This window comes from Mustela putorius, unplaced genomic scaffold (genome assembly GCF_011764305.1).
Source record: "Mustela putorius furo isolate JIRA1106 unplaced genomic scaffold, ASM1176430v1.1 tig00000430_pilon_pilon_pilon, whole genome shotgun sequence".
NCBI classification, from domain to species: Eukaryota; Metazoa; Chordata; class Mammalia; order Carnivora; family Mustelidae; genus Mustela; species Mustela putorius.
The window spans coordinates 4673365-4700922 of NW_025421377.1; the positions used below are offsets into that span (position 1 = coordinate 4673365).

General features: G+C 43.4%; 1 protein-coding gene across 1 annotated transcript in view; it reads left to right on the forward strand.

Annotated features, from left to right (window-relative positions):
• CWH43 (cell wall biogenesis 43 C-terminal homolog) overlaps positions 1-26954 on the forward strand; it is a 55362-nt gene extending 28408 nt beyond the window's left edge. The window contains exons 10-16 of the mRNA XM_004764943.3: positions 3141-3246; positions 4456-4591; positions 6247-6396; positions 11985-12129; positions 15976-16037; positions 23011-23166; positions 26630-26954. Of these exons, the coding sequence (XP_004765000.1) occupies positions 3141-3246; positions 4456-4591; positions 6247-6396; positions 11985-12129; positions 15976-16037; positions 23011-23166; positions 26630-26708 (834 nt within the window). The 3' untranslated portion in view covers positions 26709-26954. The remainder of the gene's footprint in view (positions 1-3140; positions 3247-4455; positions 4592-6246; positions 6397-11984; positions 12130-15975; positions 16038-23010; positions 23167-26629) is intronic.
• The last annotated feature ends 604 nt before the right edge of the window (positions 26955-27558 follow it).

Below are 27558 nucleotides of genomic sequence, written 5' to 3' on the forward strand. Positions count from 1 at the left end.
ATTACACACAGTATCTATGAACGATTGTTAACGCTGTGGAGGAGATCCGACAGGTTCGACGTCGTGGAAGTCTGGAAAAATTACATCACCGCAGAGGCCATTGTTTAGTAAAAGCCCTGAAGGCCATCGAGCTCAGGACAATCCATTCCCACTGGAGAATACTGTGTCCAGATGTTGTACGTGACTTTGCAGGATTTATGACAAGAGCCGGTCGAGGGACTCATGAAAGGGACTGTGGGTAACAGCAAAACCGGCAGATGCTGAAGGGTGTCAAGATACGAATCTTGGAGAAACTCAAGAGCTGACAGGCAGCACACCAGAAGAATGCCCAGGAGATGGCCCACTGGAGATGGGTGCTTCTGCACCAGTGCCAGGTCATGAGAAAGATCTGGAAGCAGCAGCGACAGAAAATAGACCGACATGAGCCAATCCAGCAGAAGGGGTCTGACTATGCAAGATGGCTTTTGATTTCTTTGATGACAGACATCCTTTGATGACAAGGGCACTGACCCTAAAGCAGACGGTGGAAGGATTGGGCCACACAGAAACATTTTTTAGAGAACTGGAAAGGCAAGAAAGCCAGACAAAAATGACAGTGTATTTCCAGAAAGTTACACCGAGTGGACCTGCCTCTCCTTCCTTCTCCTCCACCTCTGGCTCCCCTGAGACAGCAAGACGACCCCGTTCTCTTCCTCCTCTTCCTCCTCAGCCTACTCGATGTGAAGACAAGGAGGATGAAGACCTTTCTGGTGCGCCACTTTCACTTCCTCAATGGAAAGTAATCATCACGCCGCACACTTCATAAATCCGTTGTGCGTGTGTGCGTCTCTGTGTGGCAATCTGATACCTGGACGCAAGAACTGTAGGAGACCTTCGAGCTCGTCGTTGGTGCTGTCGCCCAAGTACTCATCAGTAGAATGGTGTGTACAAGGCTCACATGGAAGTGGACAGCCTGTCCTTATGTAGGGAGCAGGTGAGTATATCTGATGTAAAATTAATAACATCTTCATTTTCCTACTGTTATGTAACTCTGCTTTCAAAGAATTATATTACTGTACAGCATGCCTCTCTCTCTCTCTCCTAATTGGAGAAACTAAGTATCAATCTATCATTACAGGGAAGTGTATTTTCTTAAGTGTAACAGTGTTTCCAATACCGCATTATAATTATGTCTGTAATACTGTGTGCTATAAAAATTTTACAACGATTCATTCATCAGCGTATAGGCTAGGCTACCGTGAATCAACCATATCGATTACACTAGGTTACCATAAAGCAAACATTACTGCTTCTTCATTCTCAGTGCGTGAACTGTTAGAGCTGCAAGCAAATATGAAGTTGTTTTTCACATTATCTTTTCATTTTTGACGTCTACTGTTAGTAATATATGTACCATCCGCAGTGATACAGGGACTGATCCACTATTCATATTGTAAACAGATGATGAAAACGTACAGTATCAACAACCAGAGTCCAGGACTGTAAATGTGTTCTCCCTTCCCTATGATGTTCTTAATAACATTTTCTTTTCTCTAGCTTACTTTATTGTAAGAATACGGTATATAATGGACAAAATATGTGTTATTGCCTGTTAGGTTATGGGTAAGGCTTCCAGTCAACAGGAGGCTATTAATAGTTAAGTGTGGACAGTCAAAGGTGACACTCTCCTCAAAGGAGAGTTAAAGGTGACAAAGGTGACAAAGATTCCCAACGGTGCAGGGGGACAGCGCCCCTAACTCCCATGTTGTTCCAGAGTCAGTGATATTCTGAAAGTAGTGTTGATAGGATTTGCTGCTGGATTCGTTGTTGCTGGATGGGGAAGTCAGGAATGACTTCCATGCTTTGGCTTGAGTGACGGGGTCGAAGGTGGTGGCATTTATTGATAGGCGAGGAATGAAAGAATAATGGGTTTTGGAGTGATGAAATCCAGGGTTAATGGTAGAGTTCTGCAAAAAGGGATAGCATGATGAATATAATCACGCCTCTTGAAATTCATGTTGATGGTTCCATTCTCTTTATATGATACTCACTCAACTGAATAATCTTTCCTGCATAAGGATGGAAAGCCCAGCTTATGGGGCTGGTGCTCTGAGCTGTTTGTGTTACGTAGTGGCCCTCCATTGCAAAGAGATTATTACTGATCTTTCTCCCAGTCCGAACTTGTATGGTCGACTTTAAGTTGCTTTTCCAGTTGTGGTGATGGATTTGTTCTCGCCATACTCTTTCTCAGGATCCCTGTTATAGACCAGTTAGGTACTCTTTTGAGATGGATGGTTTGGGCTGGGCAGTGATTCTCTGACTCAGCCCATGGACCCAAAAGATGAAGCCTCCGAGAGGGCTGTGCTCCTGAACGTTGGCCTTGTCAGAACAGTAGGGGAATAACAACATGTGTGACTCGGAGCCAGCAGACTGCTCTATAGATCCGCTGAAGGACTCTGTGTACTCCCTGTGATCTCATTCCCCTCCTGTGCAAGGGTAGGCTCTAACCGGAATACAGTGTTTATCATTTTCATACATTTCTTTATCTTGTTACTATCTACGATACAGCCCCAGAGGATACTGTTTTTCCATGTTTTTGACTTTACCTAAATGTAAATGACTTTACCTGACATATACATTAACTTAAAATCACTTTTATAAGATTCACCCATATGGAAATACGCAGCCCTAACTCATTTACTGGAGCTGTGGACTATACCATTTTACGTATGTGACACCACTCGCTCATCCATTTTCCTATTGAAACAACAGTCAGGTTGCTTCTATTTTCTTGCTATTACAAAGACAATGCTTGTTATAAGTGCTCACTTTCCAAATATTCCTCCTAACTTCTAAGCTCAAGCTAGAAGTGCACAGAAGATTTATTATGAGAATATCATCTAGCAGATAGCTCCCTATTTTTATGAATTTAATGTGGGCAAATTCACTAAGAAAATTCCTTTGCCAAATTCTGAATATCGGTAGAGAGGTGGAGAAAACTGCCATTGTTCATAGTCATCTTAAAATTTTTTAAATTTTTTATTAACATATAATGTATTATTAACCCCAGGGGTACAGGTCTGTGAATCACCAGGTTTACACACTTCACAGCACTCACGATAGCACAGTCATCCTAAATTCCCCTTAAAACTATTCCTCAGGCACCAACCACAGAGGTCTCAGCCGCCATCTGGCCTCTTAGGTTTGGCTACGACAATGAAGGATGGTCCAGTCTAGAAAGATCAGCTCAAGTACTCAATCAAACAGGTAAGTCTTTCCCTGGAATTAGTTCCAGGTTTTGAGAAACTACTATTGTTAATTTTTATTTTGAACAAGATCATAAAGGGTGCCTGGGTGGCTTTTATGTTTAGGCAACTGCCTTTGGCTCAGGATATGATCCTGGAGTCCTGGGATCGAGTCCCGTGTCGGGCTCCCAGCTCCATGGAGAGTCTGCTTCTCCCTCTGATCTTCTCCCCTCTCATGCTCTCTCTCTCTTTCAAATAAATAAATAAGATCTCAAAAAAAAAATCTATGAACAAGATCATAAGTAATAGGAGGCGGGTTTGCTGGGTCGTAAACTAATCTCTTAGAAAGGCTTTCCTTGGGGAGGCAGCTGCAGAAGGATGACCACATCTGTCTTTGAAAGCGATACGTTCCGTTGGTTCTGAGCAAAGCTTCCTCCGGAGTATCTGCAGGGAGTTCTTGTCCTGCCTGCGCTCTGAGAGATACTCCTGCTGCTGGCTTCTGCTGCTCGGGGACGCACTGCTGGCGATCAGAAAGCAGTTGGGTTAGAAGGCAGACCGGGTCAGAGCGATGCTCCTTTGTAAAGCAGATTGTTCGCAGGAGCCAAAGCGCCAGTTTTTAAATTTCTGTGCCCTGGGGTGTTCATCCATGTAGAAAGCATCCTCTCCCAGATGCAGATCAGCTTCATGAGCGGGGAGCAAGACACAGAAAGGACTAAACTGTGCTGCTTATTCTTAATGATGACCACGTCTCCTGAGAATTGCTGGGGGTCTGTACGATTCTAATGTGCACTGAGAAATTTCCATGGCCCTTTGTCCTGATTGTGGGCCTCTGAGGTACCTCTGGCCAGGCTCTGAAAAGCCCAGGACTAAATGCTGTTGCGTACACTCTGGTATTTCTGAGCATCATCTGGCTATTTGAGAAAGGTATTATGCTTATTTGAAATTTAGGGAAAGAGGTTAGAAATACTTGAAAATTTAGAAACTATGCTTTTATCCTCTCCTGAATTTCTTCGAGGTATCCTATGTTCTAATTACATTCTAAACATGGGAAAACTCCTTTTATGGCTCAGGTTTGATCAGCTTCACGTTAGTGACTCATTAGAAATTACTTTGTGGGGTTTTTTTTTTTCTCTACTTAGGAGGAAAGGCAAAGAGTTTAAGAATAAAGTTTTGCTAATTGCTTTTGCCAGCTGTGGTTACTCACTGTGTGCATTTTTTTTTTCCTGAATAGGTGCAGATTTCATAACCATTTTGGAGAGTGATGCCTCTAAGCCTTACATTGGGAACAATGACTTAACCATGTGGCTAGGAGAGAAGCTGGGTTTCTATACTGACTTTGGCCCAAGCACGCGGGATCACACGTGGGGGTGAGTGTACCTTGGGAACACAGCCCCGAACACCAGGCGGCCCTGACTTCGAGTGGAACGTTCATGTTGTCATACCTTCGTCCTATGAGTATGTCCCAGGAGACTTCCTGGGGGGATGAGGAGGTGTGGAAGAAATGCACATTCTGTGATTGTTTGAAGGGTGTCCCTGTTGCTGGATATTTTTAAGTTCTTCAGGGTTATAAACTGTTCCGTGTAGGAGCTGAGGTTTCAGCACTGAGCCTGTCTGCCCCGATGCTGGGTGCATGGGGCTTACGTCCCAGTGTGAAGAAACAGAAAACAAACACGTACACACGGAGATAAATAAGAATTCGAATGGTGGTGAGTGCTAGGTAGAAAAGGAAAGTGACTGGGGAGGAGGGGCTGGGGCATGGTCAGAATGGTCACTGGGAAGACCCCACCCCGAGGAGGACCCAGGATCCAGCCTTGGGAAAAGGCCAGAACTGTCAGTTTAAAGACTGGAGGCAGGATCAGGCATGGTGGGCCTGAATGTGGGGCCAGAGGGGCAGCTGGTAAGAAATGAGGTCAGGGGCAGGCCCCTGATCTTAAAGAGCCCCATAGTCCATGCTGAGGACTGAGTAATTCAGTTTTGATGGGGAGCCATTGGCTGGGTTTTAGATAAGAGCCATTTGATCTGACCTGCATTTTAACAAGTTCGTTCTGGCTGCTCCTGGAAGAGCCTGTTGAGGGCAAAAGTGGGAGTGTGCGAGGAGACAGGTGAGGAGATAGAGGCCCTAGGACAGGTGAGAGGTGACAGCGGGAGCCCTGAACATGCAGAGAAGGGGGCGCATTCTGGAACTACTCTGGAACAGAGCTGACAGGACTTACTGGTGGTTGAGGTGTCAGGGGCCGGGAAGGGACAAGGGCAGCATCGGTGTGTTTTTACCTGAGTGTCTGGTAGAGAGGACGCTGTGTATTGGGATAGGACTGACCGGGCAGAGCCATGGGATTGTGCTGAACTTGACGTGCCTCTGGGTTAGTTAAGCGACGTCCAGTAGATAGCTGTGTGCAGCCTGGAGGGCCCAGTGGGGCGAGGCCAGCTGGACACGTGTGTAGATTCCTGTAAGGTCGCTGCAGAGACGCTCCTGCTGGAGGGACTCCATCGGGGGCCAGTGCTCGCCCTCATGCGGCGGGGGAAGAGCGCTGGCGGAGGCCAGAGCTCTGCTCATCCTTTTCATACGTACTTCTTGGTCGTGGAGCGAGGTAGGACACGTTTTCCTATCTTTATCAGACAATTCGGAATTTCTACTTTTGTGAATTGTTACACTGTGTCCTTGCTGGCAAGACTGTACATTCCCAAATGTGCCGATCGATATTAGAACGGTTTATGCAAATATGTTGGCAGAGTAACAATGCCAGGAAAACGGATTTTGTGTAATACTAAGTCTGCCCTTTCTGTGTCTCTGTAGCATTTAGTAAAGCAGAGTTGATGGCATTGTGCTTAGGGACACAGCAAGACATGCTAAAGAGTGGAGATTTATTGCCCTGTCTAGCCGACTGCACGTTCCTGCTCTAAATGGCCCTCAGCGGTTTGCCTGAAGTGTGACATGTCCCTTTTTAACACCTGAGCTTACGCCTGTCTCCGTGATATGGTGGGACCCACGGTGATGTGCATGTTTCTTTTCATTCCAACGCAGGATCATGGTTTTGTCCCGGTTTCCCATTGTGCGATCGGAGCATCACCTTCTTCCGTCACCAGAGGGCGAGATCGCACCAGCCATCACACTGACCGTGAACATCTCGGGCAAATGCGTGGATTTTGTGGTGACACACTTTGGGAATCACGAGTGCGTTTCTTCCGTCTTTCTCATAGTACCCGAATCCCAAGAAATATGATTAACACACTACTTTGATTTCCATACATTGACTTTTTTTTTTTTTTTTTTTTTTAATTTACTCCCCAAGCATTTTTCCATCTGTAGCTGGTTTTAAGAATGAGGCATAGAAACCTTTGAGATGCAGGCGGTCCTTAGTGAGGGTCCAGGGCCGTGACCAGGGTCCCATGTGAGCCAATAGTGGCTGAGCAGGTGCTGTGCTAAGTGCATTATTGTACACAGTTAGGACCATTATAGTCCATTTTACAGATAAAGACTGTGGACTGAGAGAGGGTAGATGACTTGTCAGACAGGATGGTGCAGCACGGCGTGAGGCAGACCCGGCTCGAGGCCGGCTCGTACTTGGCCACATGCTAAACCAGACTACAGAAAAAGGAAATTCTCTTTTCCTACAGGATTACTACTGCTGGGATTTGAGGGTACTAAACGATATCCCCTTTGACCTCCTGTTCTCACAGTCCGCTAATGGGTAGGCAGGGGAATCTGGCAGGGAGATCAGACTCTCTCTTAATTCTGATAAGCCAATGTGGGCGGCACGGTTTAAGTTTGTCCCCAGGGGCCTGCTGAAACATCCCCCCAACAATACAGGAAACCGACTCCCCCAGAGCCGCAGACCGAGTGGGAGGGGCAGAGTCTGCCCCGTCAAACTCTCCCCTCAGTAGAGAGAATATGCCAGAAGCACCGGGTCTACAAGCTGGCAGGTTGCAGAGAGAGGAGAGGGGGAGGATTTGAGGCAGGTGCACCCAGTTCATTCTGCCAAACTCAACTAGTTAGGAAAGTCCTCCCAAAAAGTGAGAGGTGTGAGAGAGAGGCCAGGCGTGGTTTTCTAAGCAAGTCCTTCAGTAAAGAGACATGAGGAATGGGGAGTGAGATTTATCCCCGAAGGAAGACACTTACAGCCAGTGACTTTGTACTGAATAAATCATGAATAATGCCAACTGTATATCATAAAAGTAAAGATAAAAGTGTATAATTTATACTCCGCCATGCTAAACATTCTGTCATAACAATTGGAAATACTAACCTGGGGTGCCTGGGTGGCTCAGTGGGTTAAGCCTCTCAGGTCATGATCTCAGGGTCCTGGGTTTGAGCCCCGCATCTGGCTCTCTGCTCAGCGGGGAGCCTGCTTTGCTTCCTCCTCTCTCTCTGCCTGCCTCTCTGCCTACTTGTTATCTCTCTCTCTGACAAATAAATAAATAAAATCTTAAAAAAAAATACTAACCTAAAGTGCTATGAGACAGGGCATACAGGTCCTGTCCACATCAACGACAAGAGGCCACAGAGCTTTAAAGTCACACTAGGACCATCAGAATAATACCGCTGTATTGTAAGCTTCGCCTCAACAAAACCAATGTGTCTGCTCCCGTATTTTCTGGTTCTCTCCCAGCATTCTTTGGATCTGCGAAGGCATACTTGAATATCTTCTGAGCTAAGTCACAGCTCAGTAACATAAACAAACCATCCAAATGTAATAAAGTGAACCATTCGTCACTGGACCCTTGCGTGTCTCTTTAGAAATAGGAAGGGTGTTTAGAGGACAGATGATACCGATGGTCTCTGAAGACCTTTAAAAAGCTGTTTGAAGAAGCGCCTCTGTTTCTCTCAATAATTTTCACATCACAAGAACAGGCATTCAAAAACCCATTCTGCTGACCTTATATCGCATTGGGTTTGGCTTTTAAAAAATAGGAGCGTTTGTGTTTCAAGTTGCAAGGTCTTCATCTAAGAAACGGCTGACTAGAACCCTTCCCATTTGTTCTTTGCTTTTTTCCTCCTGCCATGTTTAACTCCTTCTAACCTCCAAAATGTAAATAGACTTGAAAGAGAAGAGAAAAGAGAGCCCTCAGAAGGTGCTTGGAAAAGGGGAGGGAAGAGTTACTTTTTCTAACTTTCTATCAACCGCGTATGTAAAGCTCTCTGATCCACACACCTTTCCCATGTTCTGGCTTGTTCACTTGATTTGGTAATACACGCACGCACACATACACCATGCGTGCGTGAGGACATGCACACCTGTGTGCACACGTGCAGTGGCAATGGCAGCAACAACGCTATCTAAGCCTGAGCAGCGGTGACCCCAGGGAGGCAATCGGTGTATCTGAGTGGCTAGAAGCATGGAACTCCAGACCGTGGGAAGCATGGAAATCAGACCCTCTGGTCTGAATCCTAACTGGAGGTGTATCCTTCACCAGGTTATTTAATTGTCTCGGGCCTCCATTGTCACATTTGTAACATACTGATTTCATAGGGTTCTTATGAGAATTAAATGAGATATTATCTCATGCAAAATACATGGATATAGTAAGTGCTTAGTTCATACCGGCGTTGTTATTAAACCAAATCAGAGAACTCTAAATGTAAGGTCTGTTGGATAGTGTGAAAAAGAATGACCTCATCAAACACAGATCAAGCAGCTGCCGTGTTCCAGGCACAGAGCTAGGCATGGTCTTTGCCCCGGGAGTCACCGCTCTGCTGATACCCTGTGCGTGAGCACTGTAGCTCCCCCCAACAGGTGACGTGAAGACGGTCATCCTTTGAATAAACGGAGAAGCTACCATTACATGTTTCCATTTGCCGTTGTTTTCTACAATACTAGTAAAAAATCACTATGTGAATAAATATTGAGAGATTTCATTTCCTAGTGATTAGAGCATACAAATAGGAAGTCATATGAGGAGTGAATTATGGAATTTTTATGCATGTTATTAGCTGATTCAACAAGAATTTTTAAATTACCAACTACACAAATACCTCTTTACCACCAACAGATAGGAAATCGCAGCATTCCTTAGAAGCATTTAGGTGTACACCGTAACTAAAATTAATGTTATTTTCTGCAATTAATTGAGTCACCAGGTAATCACCACTTTTTTTTTTCTTATAACATCATAAATATACATAGAAGAAAGAGTGCAGAACTTGTAGTCTGTAGTTACAATTTTGGTCCTATTGTAAGAGAACCTCAGCGAGTTCCAGTCCTCTTGTTCGGAATTGGATAAAATTATTTTTCCCAGCCCACATTATAGGGTTATTGGGCTGATCAAACACTAACAGGTAAGGAAACAGAAGATGTGTTCTCTCTCTCACTCCCTCCCCATCACATTTCCTCCGGCCTTTCCTCTCCTTTCTTTATACTCATACATACACTATTTAAAAAAAAAAATTATTTAAATATCTCTATACCCAACATGGGGTTCAAACTCATGACCCTGAGATCAAGAGTCAACATGTTGCTCCAACTGAGGCAGCCAGGCACCCCAGCATACTATTTATTTTTACTATTATCAATGAATGAAATTAATCTCCTAAGAAAATGTGAAACCAAATGCATAGATTTTTTCCCAATAATATATTGCTAAAATATATTTGCACGAAAACACTCTCTGTGGTACAGTGACCTTGGAATTCTCTTGGCTAGATCTGAATTCCAGCTGTGTGTTTCAGAAGGAACAGAAATCACCTCAGACCTAGTTAAGAAACGACTCACCAAGATGGCAAGGGTCAGAAGAACAGATAAGAGATACTATAGCAGTCGGGAAGAGAGACCACGAAGTATAACGAATACAGCTCCTGGGGAAGAAATACCCAAACTTCTCTCTCTCCCAAACTCTTATCTCCTGCTGGTGCCTCCAAATGGCCAAACCTAACTGGATATCAGCAGAAAAGAGAGAGCCCAGGAGATGCTTTTCTGCATGGATAAGCCTCTCTGGGCACACAGGAGGGCCGAGAACAGAGCAGGACATGGAAGTTACAAAATAACCCTAGGCACGCGCCTCAGCCTCATTTAAAAATCGAGCTAATGCCTGCCTCTCATTGATTGTGAATATTCAATAGCAAAGACATTTAACAAATGGCAGTTCTTTGACCCTTCTATTTCTTGAGACATCTTTTAATAGTACTCAGCTGTCTGTACATTCTTATCTAGGCTTACTTCTGCCTTCAGATCCTACCTGAAACCTCAGTGAGGTTTCTCTGATCTTGACAGTTCTTGGCCATCTCTATTTGCCTTTGTCATTGTTTGTTTGTTTATTTATTTATTTATTTATTTGTGGTTTTGTTTTGTTTTGCTTAAGTCATTATCAGCTACCTGTCTCTATAGATGCTTATGCGGGTTCTACTGCCTATTTGCTCTTGGATCCATTACTGGCTTGTCTCCCTCTTGCCTAAACATCGCAGGGAACCACATTTCCCAGAGTGTTGCCTTCTTTTTATTCTTTTTTTAAGATTTTATTTATTTATTTGACAGAGAGAGAGAGAGAGATCACAAGTAGGCAGAGCAGTAGGCAGAGAGAGGGGAGGGGGAGGCAGGCTCCCCGCTGAGCAGAGAGCCTGATGCAGGGCTCCATCCCAGGACCCTGAGCTCATGACCTGAGGCATGAGCAGAGGCTTAACCCACTGAGCCAACGAGGTGCCCCAACTCTGTTGCCTTCTGGCTCCTGGATAGGTTTAGCCTATGGAGGGCACTGGTGCAAGGCTGGAGGCCTGGAAGAGGACAGAACACAAGGAGTTTCTCATCTCTCTCTCTCTTGTTTTTCTCTTTCTTCTTTCTCTGCTGTCTCTGGCAGCAGCTGAGTCTCTCCTGTGGCTCTAACTGCTCCTTAGGTGGCCCCAGCAACTTCTGGGCCGCCCGCCCCCTCAGTACCATCTCCCATCAGTCAGGGCTGGCTTGCAGACTCTGGGCATATCATTTCCTCCTGTTGTCTCTCTAGCCCGACCAGTGGTACTGGCTTCTCATTGTTGCTAAACTCTGGTTGCCTCACTGATTCCTCTTCTGCTTCCCATCACCTAGGTCACCAATTTCCTATACTTAATTTCCTATACTAAATTCTGCCTGTTTGAAACACCTAGAGTGGTTTCCGTTTTCCTGGCTGGATAATGTCAAATATGATATCCCTATTTTTCCCTATACAGACTGACTTTAGGCCCCTTCAATGCATGATGTACCTACCTAATTATCTCGGTGACACATCTACAGTGCTGAGCCTAATAAAAGCATCATGTTTAGCCAGCATTTGACCAGAAGAGCCAAAGAGGCTTTTAGAAAGTGTTCAGTTGATGGAGCTGAGTAGGTTCCATAAAGCGGGTGTGGTCTGTGAATTTTCCTCTTACCAGTACTTCTGGCTCTTTTTCTATTTTAACAATTCTCTAAATTGTGTTTTATCATTATTATTATTATTATTATTATTATTTTGCCTACTAGTCTTTAGCTGTAACACTGGCGATCAGCTCTTAGATTACTGATGCTATTTCTTCTGATGAAAACCCGAGCAAAATGCTGTCTTTGACTAGATACTTCAATCAACTTGACTTCAACTGATATGTGGGGAAAGATCACATTCTTCGTCCAGAGTCTGTCAGCCTGCCTGGCCAAAGTGCGGTGTCTCTGTCTTGTGCATTTGCATAGCGTTAATTCATTCATCCAAGTAGGAATTACTTGGGGTTTGCATACTGTGGAAAGATATTCTTTGGGAACTTACAGACTAGCGCTTTTTAAGAATTGTCTTGCAAATACAATAAAGAAGTACATTTTTGCATTTTAGAGATGACCTTGACAGGAAACTTCAGGCAATTGCTGTTTCAAAACTACTGAAAAGGAGCTCTGAGCAAGTGATATTTCTGGGCTACGTCACTTCAGCACCTGGTTCCAGAGATTATAGACAGCTCACTGAACACGGCAACGTCAAGGTAACATAATCTTAAAAGGATTTCTGATTTCTTCGGTAAAATGTTTCTTCTTCATGTTAAAAAAAAACCCCAACAACCCAGTGCAACAATTTAATAGGTATTTTGATTATATACCGCTGCACAGAAAACCAAGAGACATGCTGGTTTTATACAACAGCTATTGTCTGTGGCTCCTGGATCTGCAGTGTGGACAGGGCTGGGGGCAGGGGGGGGGGCTTCATCTCCGTGTCCCACAGCTGGGAGGCTCAGCTGGGAGCTGGAGGGTCCACTTTGCAGATGCTTCCCAGGTAGCGTGTTGGTGCTGGCGGTTGGCAATCCTGGTTTCTCTCCACAGGTTAGCTTGGGCTTCCTCCCTCTAGACAGCTGGGTTCTCAGAGTATGCCCCACAGAGAATCAGGAAAAAGTTGTATTGCGTTATAGGACTCCAGCCTTGTGGGTTACGTAGCATGACCTCCGCTCTCATGTGACTCCTGCTCGCATTTAAGTGGGAGAGACAGAAACCCCATCTTTCCATGGGAGGAGTATCAAAGTCAAATTAGAAGAATGCCGTGTGGAAAGTGGGTTATTGTAGCCTTGTTAGGAAATATAATCTGCTACCTTATGTGACTTCATTATGATGCTGAGAGTAAAACACAGAAGGAAATCTACAGAGAGGTGGGTTGACCAGCCATACAGGGCCTCCGTCATGGATTCAGTCCCTACCTGTTCGGGTCTAAAACCTCAGTTTGTCAATGTCCCCAGATACTATCACACTCCAGGGAACTGACACACAAATCAAATCCTTGGTACATATGTGCACTGGAATGTTAAATGCATGAACTGATCATGAAATATAGAATTGTAATATTTCATTAAGCCCTATGTAGATTTCTGGGTCCTTTACCTTTTGCTTTCAACATCATGTCTTGAGCTGTTTGCAGAGATAAAGGCTTACCCGTTTTACCAAGTGCTTGGAAAGACAGATGAGAAGGACCAGGGTGTGATGAGGGTTTCCACTGTAGCTTACAGAGGAGAGCAATGTATTTCTTCATGTAAAAGTCTGGGCAGGTGCTTTTAGTACCGGTGCCTTCCAGGGTGTCAGGAATGTGCCCCTTCTGTCCTGTGGCTTCACTTTACAGAGCCTGCATTCCCAGGTTCGCCTCGTGGTTCTCGATGGCAGCAGCCACATTCTAGCCAGCAAGACAGAGGAGGGGAAAAGAAGGGGCCAAGAGCATATGCAAGTCATCTCTAAAGGCAAATGCCAGGAAACTGACCTCCGACACGTCTACTTAGATTTTATGGACTGGAATTTAGTCACATGGCCACACCTCGATGTACAGGAGGTCAGGACTTCACTATGAAATCTTGATATACACACAGCTAAAAATACTACAACTGGGGGAGGAAGGCAGTCCGATACCTGGGAGACGGGTGAATCTCGGCGACAGTGGATGAAGCGGCAAGGGAAGTCAGGATGGACCCCTGATTTGGGCTTCTGTCAGAAGGTTCATGACGGCAATGGTACTAAAGAGAACACTGAAGGAAGAAGAGTTCCGCAAGGATGACCATGAGTTCAGCTCTAGCCTGAGTGGAGGTGTCTGTGGGATATTGATGAAGATGTCCAGCAGGCAGCCGGGTGTACGGATTTGGAATCGAGGTGGGCAGTCAGGACTAGAAACAGAGATTAAGCTGCTGCCACCGTCTGTGGGGTCATGGGAACCATGGAAGTGGATGACGTGGTTACGAAATTGGAGAAGTGCGAGAGGGGGGTCCCCTGGGAAGGCTGCATTTAATGTGGCTGCTGGGGGAGGCTGCTGGTGAGGGAATTACCTCAGAAGAGAGATTAAGGAGAGGTCAGAAGAATAAAAGGTGGTTGTATCGGTCACCAAGCACTGTGTAACAAACAGAGATTAAGGAGAAGTCAGAAGAATAAAAGGTTGTATTGGTCACTAAACGCCATATAACAAACCACCTCAAACCACAGTAGCTTAGAAACAACAACAGTTTAAGATTCCCTTGATTCTGTGGGTTGTGTGGTGGTTTTCCCTCCTCGCCTGGGTTCACCCGGGCAGTCAGCTGGCGGCGGTGGCTGGTGGGGGTTTAAGATGGCCTCATTCACATGTCTGGGGCTTTGGTGCTGGTTGTTGGCTGGGCCTCTGTCTCCATGTGGTCTCACTAGCCCAACAGGGGCCGCACTTACCAGCGGTGTGACCTGGGGTCAAATTATTGAAATTCTCCAGGCCTCAGTGGCCGCATCTGTGAAGTGGTGATAATCATACCAGTTGCATCACGGGGTGGTTATGAGGACAAAATAGAAGATAATGTCTCAGAGCCCTCAGTCTTGTACAGACGAGGCACTCGGTAAATGCTCGCTATGTGTGTGTGTTCCGTACATGTGGATGTACGCATAAAATCAAATAAGATAATTGTGTAAGTACATGGTCTCTAAAGTGCAAGAGAATGTTAGACAACACAACATTTGGCAAATCTAAGGGAAAAAATGCATCCTAATAAGAGAAGGAGTTCTTATACTCTGTGTGTGCAAGGGATGTGGACGGTGTTAAAGAAGAGAGATTTTATTTGATTTTTATTTAATCCTCTGTTGGTTACCACTACCTTGGTCAGATGCTGTGTCAAGACTGGCAGTGGATTCTTCTATAGCTTTTTCTATTAGGAAGTTTATTAATGCAGAGAGGAGTTTTAATCATAGATGCTCGGATGAACAGATTTTTCTCTTTAAGAAATGAGTATTTGAATCCTGCAGCCTTCAAATTTGACAGCATCATTAAAAAATCTAAAACATGACTGTTAAATGTATTCATTGTTTATTATTCCCTGTATATACAAGGGAATGACTAAATTTTTCTTTCTTTCCAAGGCAAACCAGATAGTAGTCTTTCAATTTATTTGCTTTTTTCATCCTTAACATTTTAAAGTTTAATTTAAAAAATGTATTTTCATTTTCCCATGTATGCCAAGGCACGTACATGGGTGTATGTAAGTGTGACATGTACGTCCTAATAAATATGGACAAGTGTCCCTGTGTTCGCCATTAAGCTTATGAAAAAATTAAGAAAGAGATACTAGCGTTTTAGGGATTTAAAAACCTGCTTTAAGTTAAATTTTAACAGTAAAATTGAGAAAAGATCAAGAGTCAGTTCTCTTTTTCATTTATAGGATTCTTTAAAAAGAAGAAGATGGAAATTTGTTCAGTGTAAAAGCTCCATATTTAGTGTTTTCCCAGCACATTACAGAAAAAGAATATGTTTATGTTCTGCTTCTCTGATGAAAAATAACACTGGTCTTTAGCTTTCAACATCAGAAAGACTCATGATTGCTCCCCAAATGTGTTTATTTCCAATGATTCAATTTAACAAACCCAGACTGAGCTCCTGCCGAATGCCAGGCTTCATGCTAAGTACCAGGGAGCCAGCGTGATTAAGAGGCCTCTGCTGGGGAAGGGGAGGCTGGAGACGTAGAAGCAACTATGCGGAAGGGTGTAGCTGGTGTATACAGAGCACTGCGGAGAACCACTCGGGGTCGGGGGTTGAGCAGTAAATTCTGGTTGGAGTCAAAGACCTGGAAAGCCGGTGGGAGCCAGCTCTCTGGCCCACCTCTGCAACCAACCCTCACCTTTGTACCCCCAGCTCCTAGTACAGGGCCGAGATGGGCCCCCAGGAGATGCTCCAGAAATATCTGTAGAATGAACAAATAATTGGGATCCTAACGGATCGTTAGGAGTGAGGCAGAAAAAACTGTGTGCACAAAATGCATGTTTATTACTGTCCTTCACACATTTGCTTGGCGATTCAGGATAGGGCATTGTTTTTTATGCTTTAAACGTTCTCTCCTCTGTTCTTTATTTAGGATATTGACAGCACAGATCAAGACAGATGGTGTGAATATATTATGTACCGAGGGCTGATCAGGTGAGCAGAGGTTTTTGGTTGCTGCTGTTTTATTATCTACCATCACTGTGATCTTTTGGGTCTCTCCTGGAAGGAGGAACTTTATAGAAGCAATTAATTTTGTTACTTTTTATAAACATTGGCTAGTTACACAGTTGAACATTTTTTTTTCCAAGGCATGGCCTAATCATTTAAGAAAGCCTAAATGCTAAATTAAGCTTAATTATATAAAAAGGATACTGTATAAGTTATTAGGCATGATAAGCACATAATTGTGAGCACATGTTAGGAAGGGTACCAGACTGGACTGGAGGGCATGGCGGAAACACGGATCACAGAGTAAGAAAGCCCTAGGCTGAATTCCAGCTTTGCCAAGTTCTAATCATGTAATTTTCAGTAGGCTAACTCGCTTGTTGGAATCACTACTATATTATGGCGAGATCTCTAGGTAAATTATATTTTATAAAATATCCCGGATATAAAAAAGTGAATAATATCCATACAATATATGCATTTATTAGTGTGAATATATATATCCACATATGATGTATCTAAAGGATCTTAAAATTAAATTTGTAGCTGTGTAAATCTGTTTTGTAGGCCCTATTTCCTAAAACAAAGCTAAAACAGGTTAATACCAAAAAAGGGACCAATCATTCATTTTTTTCAATCATTCATTCATTCAACAAGTATTTATTAAATACCTACTATCACGTGCCAGGCATTGTTCTCAGCAGTGGGGATCTAACAGGACCAAAACCAATCCTCGATGACCACGGAGCTTACGTTTTAGTGGAAGGAGACAGAAAATAAGCGCAGAAGAAAGAGAGCGCCAGGTGGTCATGTGATGGAAAGGATGAGGCCAGGGAGGAAGGATGGGGATGCGGAGTGCGGGTCGGGGGGCGTCTGTGCCAGGGTCCAGAGGACAGGCAGCGGCCGGAAAGAGCCGCGTGCAGTCGTGTGCGTCCGCCCCGGGAAGAGCGCTGCCCGCACGGGAAGGAGCACGTGCAGAAGTCGGAGTGGCGCGTGCTCGGTGTTGGTCGGTAACAGCGAGGAGGCCGGCGTGGCTGGAGTTGAGTGCGATGGGAGCCGAGGGGACGTGAGAGAGGTGAGCGGGGACAGATCATGCAGACAGTGGACTGAGTCGCAGGTCCCTCCGCTAACAGGGTTCGTCAGTGGCGGGAACTCGCTGGAGACAGTCCCTGAAACTCACAGCTCTCGTCCTGCAAGCACACAGTCTTTGGGGGATATTTGACCTGATGCCTCTTCACTACCCTCCTCGGGACAGTGCTGGGAACTCTGATGTGCGCTTCTAGGTTTGGACCTCTCTGGCCTTAGTCCCTTCTCCACGCAGACCAGGTCATCACCCAGAGGTGTCTTGGCATCAGCTACCTGAAGCTAGGAGTTGACGTTGAACTCATCACCCCCAAGTGGCCTTTATACTGCAAGATCTGTGGTCTCTGGTTATGAGAGAACACGGTTGGCTTCTAGGGGTGAGACGGAGTGACAGGATCAGTCTCTCTCCCCGGAGTCCCGGCTTGCTCCGTCCGAAGTCCCGTGCTGCCCAACCCCTCTTCACTGCATTCATCAGGCAACGGGCACTGGTGGGGCATGACATGTGCCAGGCACCAGCAGTAAACAAAACCGAGCCGGATCCTTGCCCTGGCGGAGGCAAGAAAGTCGCAGTTCCATGGTGTCGTAGTGTAGGAGGTGATGAGTATGGTGGGAAGCACCTGAGCGAGGGAAAGAGCGTCCAGAGCATGGAGGTGGGGTGCCGCTGGAAATGGGGGTTGGGCAGGTCTCACGAGAAGGTGACATTGGAGCTGAGAGTTGAAGGAGTGGGCCCCGTGGCGGAGAGAAGAGCCTTCCAGGGACTGGCCTGTGCAGAAGCCCAAAGGCAGGAGGGCAGATGTGTCTGATGAAAAGTGAGGTAGGGCTGGCGTGTGTGCAGGGGTGAGGAGGTGGGAGAAGAGGTGAAGGGGAGTGTATGGGCAGGGAAGGGAGGCAGCAGACCACCCATGTGGACTCTTCCTGAGAACGTTGGATCTGACTTGATAAAATGGTGACCCTTATTGGTTCCTGGTGGGTTCATATGCTTCCTGGGAGGAGACAGGGAGACCCTTGAGTTGCCAAGATAGTTCCGGTTACACTAATAATTATACTCATGAACTCCAAAAGGCCCAGAACATGCCCATGTGGCTGTAGGACAGATAGCTTGACTATTATTTTTTGGTGTTTCCGAAGAGTTAAGGTGGGAGGGAGATGCCAAAGTGTGAGTTTTGTAAAGTATGTGATACCAGATTGAAAACACTGTTTCTGTTTACATTCCTATTAAACTCGTTGTTTTAATGCGGATATTAGAGCTTTTAAAAAACTGTTTATGATATATACTAAAGTAGGTATAAAATGAAGTTGGAAATATTGTGAGTTGCTAAGGAACAGTGATATTTATAGTACCAGTGCCCATAATAGCTGATCATTTGGCTCTGTATACTTGTGGCCCAAGACCTTTATCACCTCCCCTTGGAAGAGTGAGGTGGCAGATTTTTAATATATAAATATTTACATATATATGCTAAATATGGCTGGGTGGCTTGCACAACAGAGATTTATTTTCTCACTGTTCTGGAGACAGAGACAGAAAAAGAGAGTGCGTGTGCGCACATATGCTGTATGGTGTCTCTTCTTGAAAGAAATTTTTTTTTAAATTTAAATTTGATTAGTTGGGGCACCTGGGTGGCTCAGGCATTAAGTGTCTGCCTTCAGCTCTGGTCAGGATCCCAGGGTCCTGGGATTGAGCCCCACATCAGGCTCCCGACTAGGTGGGAAGCCTGCTTCACCCTCTCCCCCTCCCCCTGCTTGTTTCCCTCTCTTGCTGTGTCTCTCTGTCAAATAAATAAATAAAATCTTTTTAAAAAAACTCAATTAGTTAATTTGTAATGTATTATTAGTTTTAAAGGAGAGATCAGTGATTCATCAGTCTTCTATAATACCCAGTGCTCCTTACATCAAGTGCCCTCCTTAATGTCCATCACCCAGTTCCCCCATCCCCCACCCTCCAGCAACCCTCGGTTTGTTTCCAATGATTATGAGTCTCTTATGGTTTTTCTCTTTCTCCGAATACATCTTGTTTCATTTTTTCCTCTCTTCCCTTATGATCCTCTGTTTTGTTTCTTAAATTCCACATATCAATGAGGTCATACGGTAATTGTCTTTCTCTGATTAACTTATTTTGCTTAGCATAGTGCCCTCTAGTTCCATCCATGTCATCGCAAATGGCAAGATATTTTTTTGGATGGCTGGATGGCTGAGTAATACTCCACTGTGTATATATACCATCTCTTTATCCATTCATCTGTCGATGGTCATCTGGGCTCTTTCCATAGTTTGGCTATTGTGGACATTGCTGCTGTAAACATTGGGAAGCAGGTGCCCCTTTGGATCACTACATTTGTAACTTTGGGGGTAAATACCCGGTAGTGTAACTGCTGGGTCATAGGGTAGCTCTATTTTCATCTTTTTGAGGAACCTCCACACTGTTTTCCAGAGTGGCTACAGTATTGAATCAGGGTCCCAGCCCTATGATCTCATTTAACTTAATGACTTCCTTGGAGGCCCCATCTCCAAATATGGCCCACTAGGGTTAATTTGGGGGATGATACAGACATTTAGTTTACAACAGATGGAAAAGGTAGCAGAGCTAGAGCAAAAAAAAATCCCAAAATTTATATGGAACTGAAAAACACCCCAAACAGCCAAAGCAGTCTTGAAAAAGAGCAAAATGGGAGGCATCACAATTCCAGACTTCAAGCTCTATTACAAAGCTGTAGTCATCAAGACAGTATGGGACCAGCACAAAAACAGACACATAGATCAATAGAATAGAATCAAGAACCCAGAAATGGACCCTTAACTCTATGGTCAACTAGTCTTTGACAAAGCAGGACAGAAAATCCTGAGAAAAGACAGTCTTTTCAAAAAATGGTGGTGGGAAAACTGGACAGCCACATGCAAAAGAATGAAATTAGACCACTTTCTTTCAACAAACACAAAAATAAATTCAAAAGGATGAAAGAACTAAATATGAGACAGGAAACCATGAAAATCCTAGAGGAGAACATAGGAAGTAACTGCTTTGAGATCGGCCGTACGAACTACTTTCTAGATATATATCTTGAGGCAAGGGAAATAAAAGCAGAAATACACTATGGGGACTACATCAAAATAAAAAGCTCCTGCACAGCAAAGGAAATAGCGTAACTAAAAGGCAACCTATGGAATGGGAGAAGATATAGAAGGTATTTGCAAATGACATATCTAATAAAGGGTTAGTATCCAAAATTCATAAAACTCAACACTCTGCAAATGAATAATCCAACTAAAAATGGGCAGAAGAAATGAACAGACATTTCTCCAAAGAAGACATCCAGATGGCCCAATAGACACACCAAAAATTGCTCAGTATCAGTCATCAACAGGGAAACACAAATCAAAACTACAATGAAATCACCTCACACCTGCAGAATGGCTCCAGTCCAAAACACAAGAATGACAAGTGCTGGCGAGGCTATAGATAAAAAGGAATCCTCTTGCACCCTCAGCGGGAATGCAAACTAGTGCAGCCACTGTGGAAAAAACAGTATGGAGGTTCCTCAAAAAGTTAAAAATAGAATCACCATATGATCTAGGAATCGTACTACTGGGTATCTACACCCAAAATGCAAAAACACTAATTCAGAAGGATACATGCCTCCCTATGTTTATAGCAGCATTATTTACAATCGCCAAATTATTATCAGCCGAACTATCCATCAATAGATGAAGGGGTAAAGAAGAAGTGGCACACACACGCGCGTGCGCACACATACACACGCAGAGTGGAATATTATTTGGCCATAAGAAGAATGAAATCTTGCCATTTTCAATATCATGAATGGAGCTAGAGATTATAATGCTAAGCAAAATAAGTCAGAGAAAGGCAAATACTATATAATTTCACTCATATGTGGAATTTAAGCAACAAATGAGCAAAGGGGAAAAGAAAGAGAGGGGCAGGCAAACCAAGACACTCTTAGCTAAACTGATGGCTACCAGAGGGGGTGTGGGGGGCATGAGTAAAATAGGTGGTGGGGATTAAGGAGGGCACTTGTGATGAGCACTGCACGATGTATGAAGTGTGGAATCACGATTCTGAAACTGATATTACACTGTATGTTAAGTAACTGGAATTTAAAGTTTAAAATAACCCAAATTAATTAAGTTAGGGATTATTGTTTTTGATTTCTGTCTATAAAACCAATTCTATAACCTTGATCTCAGCCACCTCATTTAAAGTCGTGTACTTCATAAGCACTTAATAAATACTTACTGGATAATAAGAGGTTCTTTGTTTTAGAAGACCACTTGGATTGTCTGGTTCCTTAATGTCAAGGACTTTTAGAAGGACCTGGAAGGCAGCATCTATGACATGAGTTGGAACTTTGATCTTAGAGATTTGATAAACAACAAAAGTTAGATTTACTAGAGACAGTGACCTAGAATGACAGGGAACTGCACAGATTGGGGACCTGAGCTTAGACAAATAGCTCAGCCTGTCAGACACCTTATTGTGATGCTGTCACAGATCTCTTTCCCTTCATGGTGGGCAGACCTGCTACCTCCATGCACCCCAGCTCTGGCTTTCTGTCTCTATTTTGTACGTAGCTACAGCTTTTGTTTTGAATCTGTCTCCTACTACTTGTCTGGCTCCAGTCCCCACCGCCTGTCACCCAAATTACTGCCGTGGCCTCAAATGCTCTCCCTTCTCCCACCCTTTCCCTGGAGTCTGTTCTCTACACAGCCGCCACTGCATTTCTGCACAGAACCGCTCGGATGTCCCTCTCACTGTCCGAAGAATATCGGGAAGTCCTTCGAGTGGTCGGCGCGGAGAGCTCCGGCCTCCGCCATCCCTGACACGCGTGCAAACACATCTCCCCGAGGGTTTGCCCTTGTGCACTCCGCTTCCATCGCTGGGCCTCAGAAAAGTCCAGCCCAGTCTCCTTCGGGACATTTGCATTGGCTGTTCCCTTTCCCTAGAGCACCCTTCTGCCAACATCTGTCTGGATTGATTCTTTACTCCGTTCAGTCTTTTGCTCCCTGTCACTGCTCCGACCATCTGCTATAAACTACCAACCTCTGCCACTTAGCATTCCCTGTCCTTTCTACCCAATTCCTCTGGGATCCTTGGGTACTTTTCACCACCTGATAGATTTCATACGTACGCACGTACTTGATTTGTTCTCCCCAACTGGACTGAAAGCTCTTTGAGGACAAGGGTTTTGTTTTGTTCCCTGTTTCTCCCCCCCATCTAGAAGGATGCCTCTGCGTGTTGTAGAAACTTGATATGTATATTTGTTCACTGAATAAGTGAATGAATGACACAGCTAGTTTTTTGTTTGTTTGTTTGTTTTTTGAAGAGGCAAAATATAAATAAAATAAAATGAATTCTTGGTTGCCCATGGTTCCCCCGTTTTCCCATCTGGGCCTCTTATAAAATGCTCTGATTTCGTGGAGAACGGAATGCTCTAAGCAAAAACAGGATGTGCAATTTTTTTTTTCAGACATATAGAATCTTTTATTTTAGAGTTGTAAATGTGGAAGAAAATAGATAGTATTTGAAAGGTAAGAAAGCATTTAGGCATACCCTCCTGGCATTCTGGAGAATTCCTGTTCCTGATGCAGAACATAATTGTGTGATAGGTGATTTGTTGAGACCAGAATATTCATTAGTGTGCGTTTCGTTGATTAAATGTGTGCATGTTTCTTATTCATTCATATAATAAGAGCAGTATTTAGATAAATATTTGGGATAATAAATCTAGCTAATTCTAGCGATGTACCCAGTAGAGTCATGAATGGGGAAATTGGCCTAATGACGTGGGTGATGTCTATTAGGTCTCATCAGATTTCTGTACGGTGATAAAACCTTTACAGACTGTTTCTATTTCTGCCACAGACTGGGTTATGCAAGAATCTCCCGTGCTCAAGTGAGTGACTCTGAAATTCAGATGGCCAAATTCAGGATCCCTGATGACCCCATTAATTACAGAGACAACCAGAAAGTAGTTACAGACCCGAGGGAAGTTCCAAAGGAAATTCATTTTAATCCTAGGTGAGTACAGTCCTTCCTGAGGCATCTGCCTTCCTTCCCTCTATGGACCTAAATATATTATTATCCCGTGGCGAGTTCCGAAGTAAATATGGTTCTAGAGGTTTGTTCAGGGAAGGCTGCTCACGGTCAGAATGATAAGATCCTGGTTGGGTTGAAGTTAGGTCCCTGCTTTCTGGGATAGAGTAAAAGGTGACGGTCCCAGGGTCAGGTGAGAAAGATCACCTGGGCATCATCTGCATCACCACCAGCCCCGCAGTGATAGCGGATATTTGAGGATTCTGTGTCCCGGACTCTGTTCTGCGTGTTTTGGGTATTCTCTCTGTGGGCGACCATTGGGTCAGTACACTCATTATCCTCATTTTATAGCTAAGAAATTAAGGCTGAGGAAAATGAAATAACTACACTAGGGTTACACGGCTAGTGAGTGGCAGAGCTCCGAAGTGGGAGCTGTCAGCAGGGCTGGGTTGCTGAGGGTCTCAGCTCTCACCGTACAAGGACTTACCTGGAGCGCCCCACCTCTGGCTCTGAGTCTTAAAAAAATCATTCCCGGGGCACCTGCATGGCTCAGTGGGTTAAAGCCTCTGCCTTTGGCTCAGGTCATGATCCTAGGGTCCTGGAATTGAGCCCCGCATCGGGCTTTCTGCTCAGTGGGGAGCCTGCTTCCTCCTCTCTGCCTACCTTTCTGCCTACTTGTGATCTCTGTCTGTCAAATAAATAAAATCTTTTAAAAAAAAATCATTCCCAGTTACTCTAATGTGCAATTAGGACGGAGGCTACGTAGAGTAGATAACTCATTTCCACCGCCGAGATTCTAGCATGTGAAATATATTGGATTTTGTTTAGTTCTAAATAGAGGTTATCTGAGAAACCCATTTGCAGCAAATTATGTGCTTTGGAGGAGGTGCTCTTTTTTTCTTCCCATGACTAGATAATGAGAAGAAATGTCTGCATAAAACCAAGCCCAGAACATTACATTACAAGCCCATGTACTTTACTATTATCTGACATTTCTTCTACTTTTACCAGCTCACTGCTCTAGAAGCTTCTCAGACTTCATTTGATTTGCTCCCCCCGGGCGTGGAGGCATGGGGGGAGGGATGGTGGAATGTATCTGTTTTCTTTTCTTCCTTGTCTCTCCTTACAACAAGAAAAAGCCATGCCAAAGTGTGGGGAATGAAGGCAAGGAGAGCTACACCGAGCCTTGACTCCTTGTATCACTGTGTTTGATCTCCCCCCTTGCGTGTGTTATACGCTGGTAAAGAACATGTGCTCCGAGAGACACAGGGGACAGGGTTCCAGTCCTCACGCCTGCCAGCAAACAGCTGGGGAACTGTGGGCAACTTGGCTAATCTCCCTAAGCCTCGAGTCTCTCACCTGCAAAATGGGAAAAGCAGTAGTGCTCCCCTCCTAAGATAATTTAAGGTTTAAACGAAACCTAGTGCTCCTAGAATAGCCCCTGGTGATACATGTGATTTTTTTTTTCACCCCGTTCATTACCTTTGTGCTGCCCATGTACTCTTGGCACATTTCAATAAAGTTGTTTGAGGAAAAAAAAAAAAAAGAAGTGCATGGTGAATGCTGAGTAGGGGGTAGATACAAGAGCAACAGTAACACTGTAGTAGTCACTGAAGTGAAATCCAGAGTTTTCTGCCTTTGGTTGACGGAGGTGACTTCTTACACGGAAGCTTGAAAATCTGGGAAGATAAAGGTTCCCCCATTTCCTTATTCTCATACATAAAGAGTGTGGAAGGGGCACCTGGGTGGCTCAGTCGTCAAGCATCTGCCTTCGGCTCAGGTCATGATCCCTGGGTCCTGGGATCGAGCCCCGCATCGGGCTCCCTGCTCTGCGGGAAGCCTGCTTCTCCCTGTCCCACCCCACCTGCTTGGGTTCCCTCTCTCCCTGTCTCTCTCTGTCAAATAAGTAAATAAAATCTTAAAAAAAAAAAAAAGAGTGTGGAGAAGTCCAAATAAAATATTTTTAGCTAATCACAACTGCAGATTGATCCAAACCACCTGTGAAGGGAGCTAGATCTGCTCTCCCACTCAGAGTAATTATGAAAATAGCAGAAGCATAAGTAGAAACCTTGTCTTAATTTTAAAAATCATATATATATATATAGAGAGAGAACATATATGTATATATACACACATATATATGTATTGAACATTTATATATATACGTATATATGTATTGAACATATATATATGTGTGTGTGTATATATATGTATTGAACATTTATCAAATAAAAATAGTCAAAGAATACTAAGTTCATCAAAAATTCCATTCCTTAATTCAATAGGTTCACATTGAGTACCATGATGTCATCCCCACGCTAGGCCTTGTGCTAGATACTGAGGACAAAACGGTGAATAAAACCAAGTCTTTGTCCTACGGAGATTATGTTCTAGTGGGGAGCTAAGCAATTCAAAGTTTTGGATGCATCTTTGCTTCTTATATGCACATATATCTATATATCACACAGTCATCTCAACTTTAGAATTGTGTGAAACTTATATGTACAAGGGATTCTGTATAGTCATTCTATTTATAATCTCATTTTTTTCATCCAAATAGCATATGATGAGCCTCCTTCCATAATAATGTATTTTTCTGAAAATGTTTTTAAATGATTGCATAATATTCTATTATATGGATGTACCAAATATAGCTAACCAAGTTAGTTGTTTTTACACATTTATTCTTTCATTATTATAAAAAGTCTTCTGAGGACTCCTTATTATATCTTTGGGCATATCCTTGATTACTTCCCTAGGACTCAGTTCTAATCTGATAATAGCAGATCAGAGGTGTTATTTTAAATTTCTTACTGTTTTGAGATGACAAAAAACCCCAGACCTCCTATCTGCATTTTGGAGGTTATGTGGATATTGCAATTGCTGATGAAGAAAAGTAAGTCAGTGGCTTCATTTATTCAGGTCTTAGTTTCCTTTCTAGTGCCTTTTGTATTTCATCATCCCAACCAAAGCTGTATAATTAATTAATTATTCATCAGCAAAGTGAGTGGTTCATTTGTAGCACCTACAGAAGATTTAGAAGTTGAAATTGTGCCAAAGTAGATTACATATGCATTAATGTGACATAAATAACATTTCAGGTTTCATGATCCCTTCATCCATAAAATGGATATTATTCAAACTGAAGACTGGAGAAAAATCCAGACTTATTTTCCACAGTGTTATCAGCCAATAATTCTTAAACAGTTGTGCTTTTGGAATGATTCATAACCATGGAAAGAGGACTCTGAAGGCTAAATGTGTAGTCTGCCTTTCCCATGTGCATGAATCCCTTTTTATTTCTGCATTTGCTGTTTTGTAAATTGATCATCTCTCTCCTGATTTTATAATAGATAAGTTAAAACCATAATAGATTATGGTTGAAATTTTATGTAAGAATGTACCTTTCTGAGTGGCTTTTACATGTCAATTACTTTTTTTTTTTTAGATTTGGATCCTACAAAGAAGGACACCATTATGAGAATAATCATCATTTTCATATGAGTACTCCCAAATACTTTTTATAGGCTATTTAAAACAGGATTCATTGACTGAGCAAGTCTAAGGAAAACAAAAGTAGAAGAAGAAGAGATGAATGAAAGTGGGGAACTACACACAAAGATCCTCAATTTGGAAAAAAAAAATATGGCATTTATGCAGTGGGAAATTCTATCAATTTATAAAATATATTGCTAAGTAAAAGCATTTCACCAAATTGTGTTTCTTAAATTTCTGATAAAATATAGAATATGAGGTAATAGAAGAAAGCTTTACTGCTAATTTATTTTGTTGTTTTGGATGGAATGTTCTCTATATCTGTTATGTCCATCTGATCTAGAGTATCATTCAAAGACACTGCTTCCTTACTGATTTTCTGCCTGGATGATCTATACATCGATGGAAGTGAGATGTTAAACTCCCCTACTATTATTGTTTTACCATCAATTTCTCTCTTTATGCCTGTTAGAATTTGCTTTATGCATTTAGGTACTCCATTGTTGGGTGCATTATATTTATAACTGTTATAATCTCTTGTTGGATTGATCCCTTTATCATGTAAATGGCCTTCTTTGTCTCTTGCTACAGTTTTTGTTTTGTTTGATTCTGTCTGTTTTGTTTGATATAAGTATTGCTACTCTCTATTTTTTTATTTGCTTACATTTGCATGGTAAATGTGTTTCCTTCTCTTCACTTTCAGTCTGTGTCTTTATGTCTGAAGTGCGTCTTTATGTTTGATGTGAGGCAGCGTACTGTTTCCTTTGCTGTGCAGAAGGTTTTGATCTTGATGAAGTCCCAGTAGTTCATTTTTGCCTTTGTTTCCCTTGCCTTTGGTGATATGTCTAGTAAGAAGTTGCTGTGGCCGAGGTCGAAGAGGTC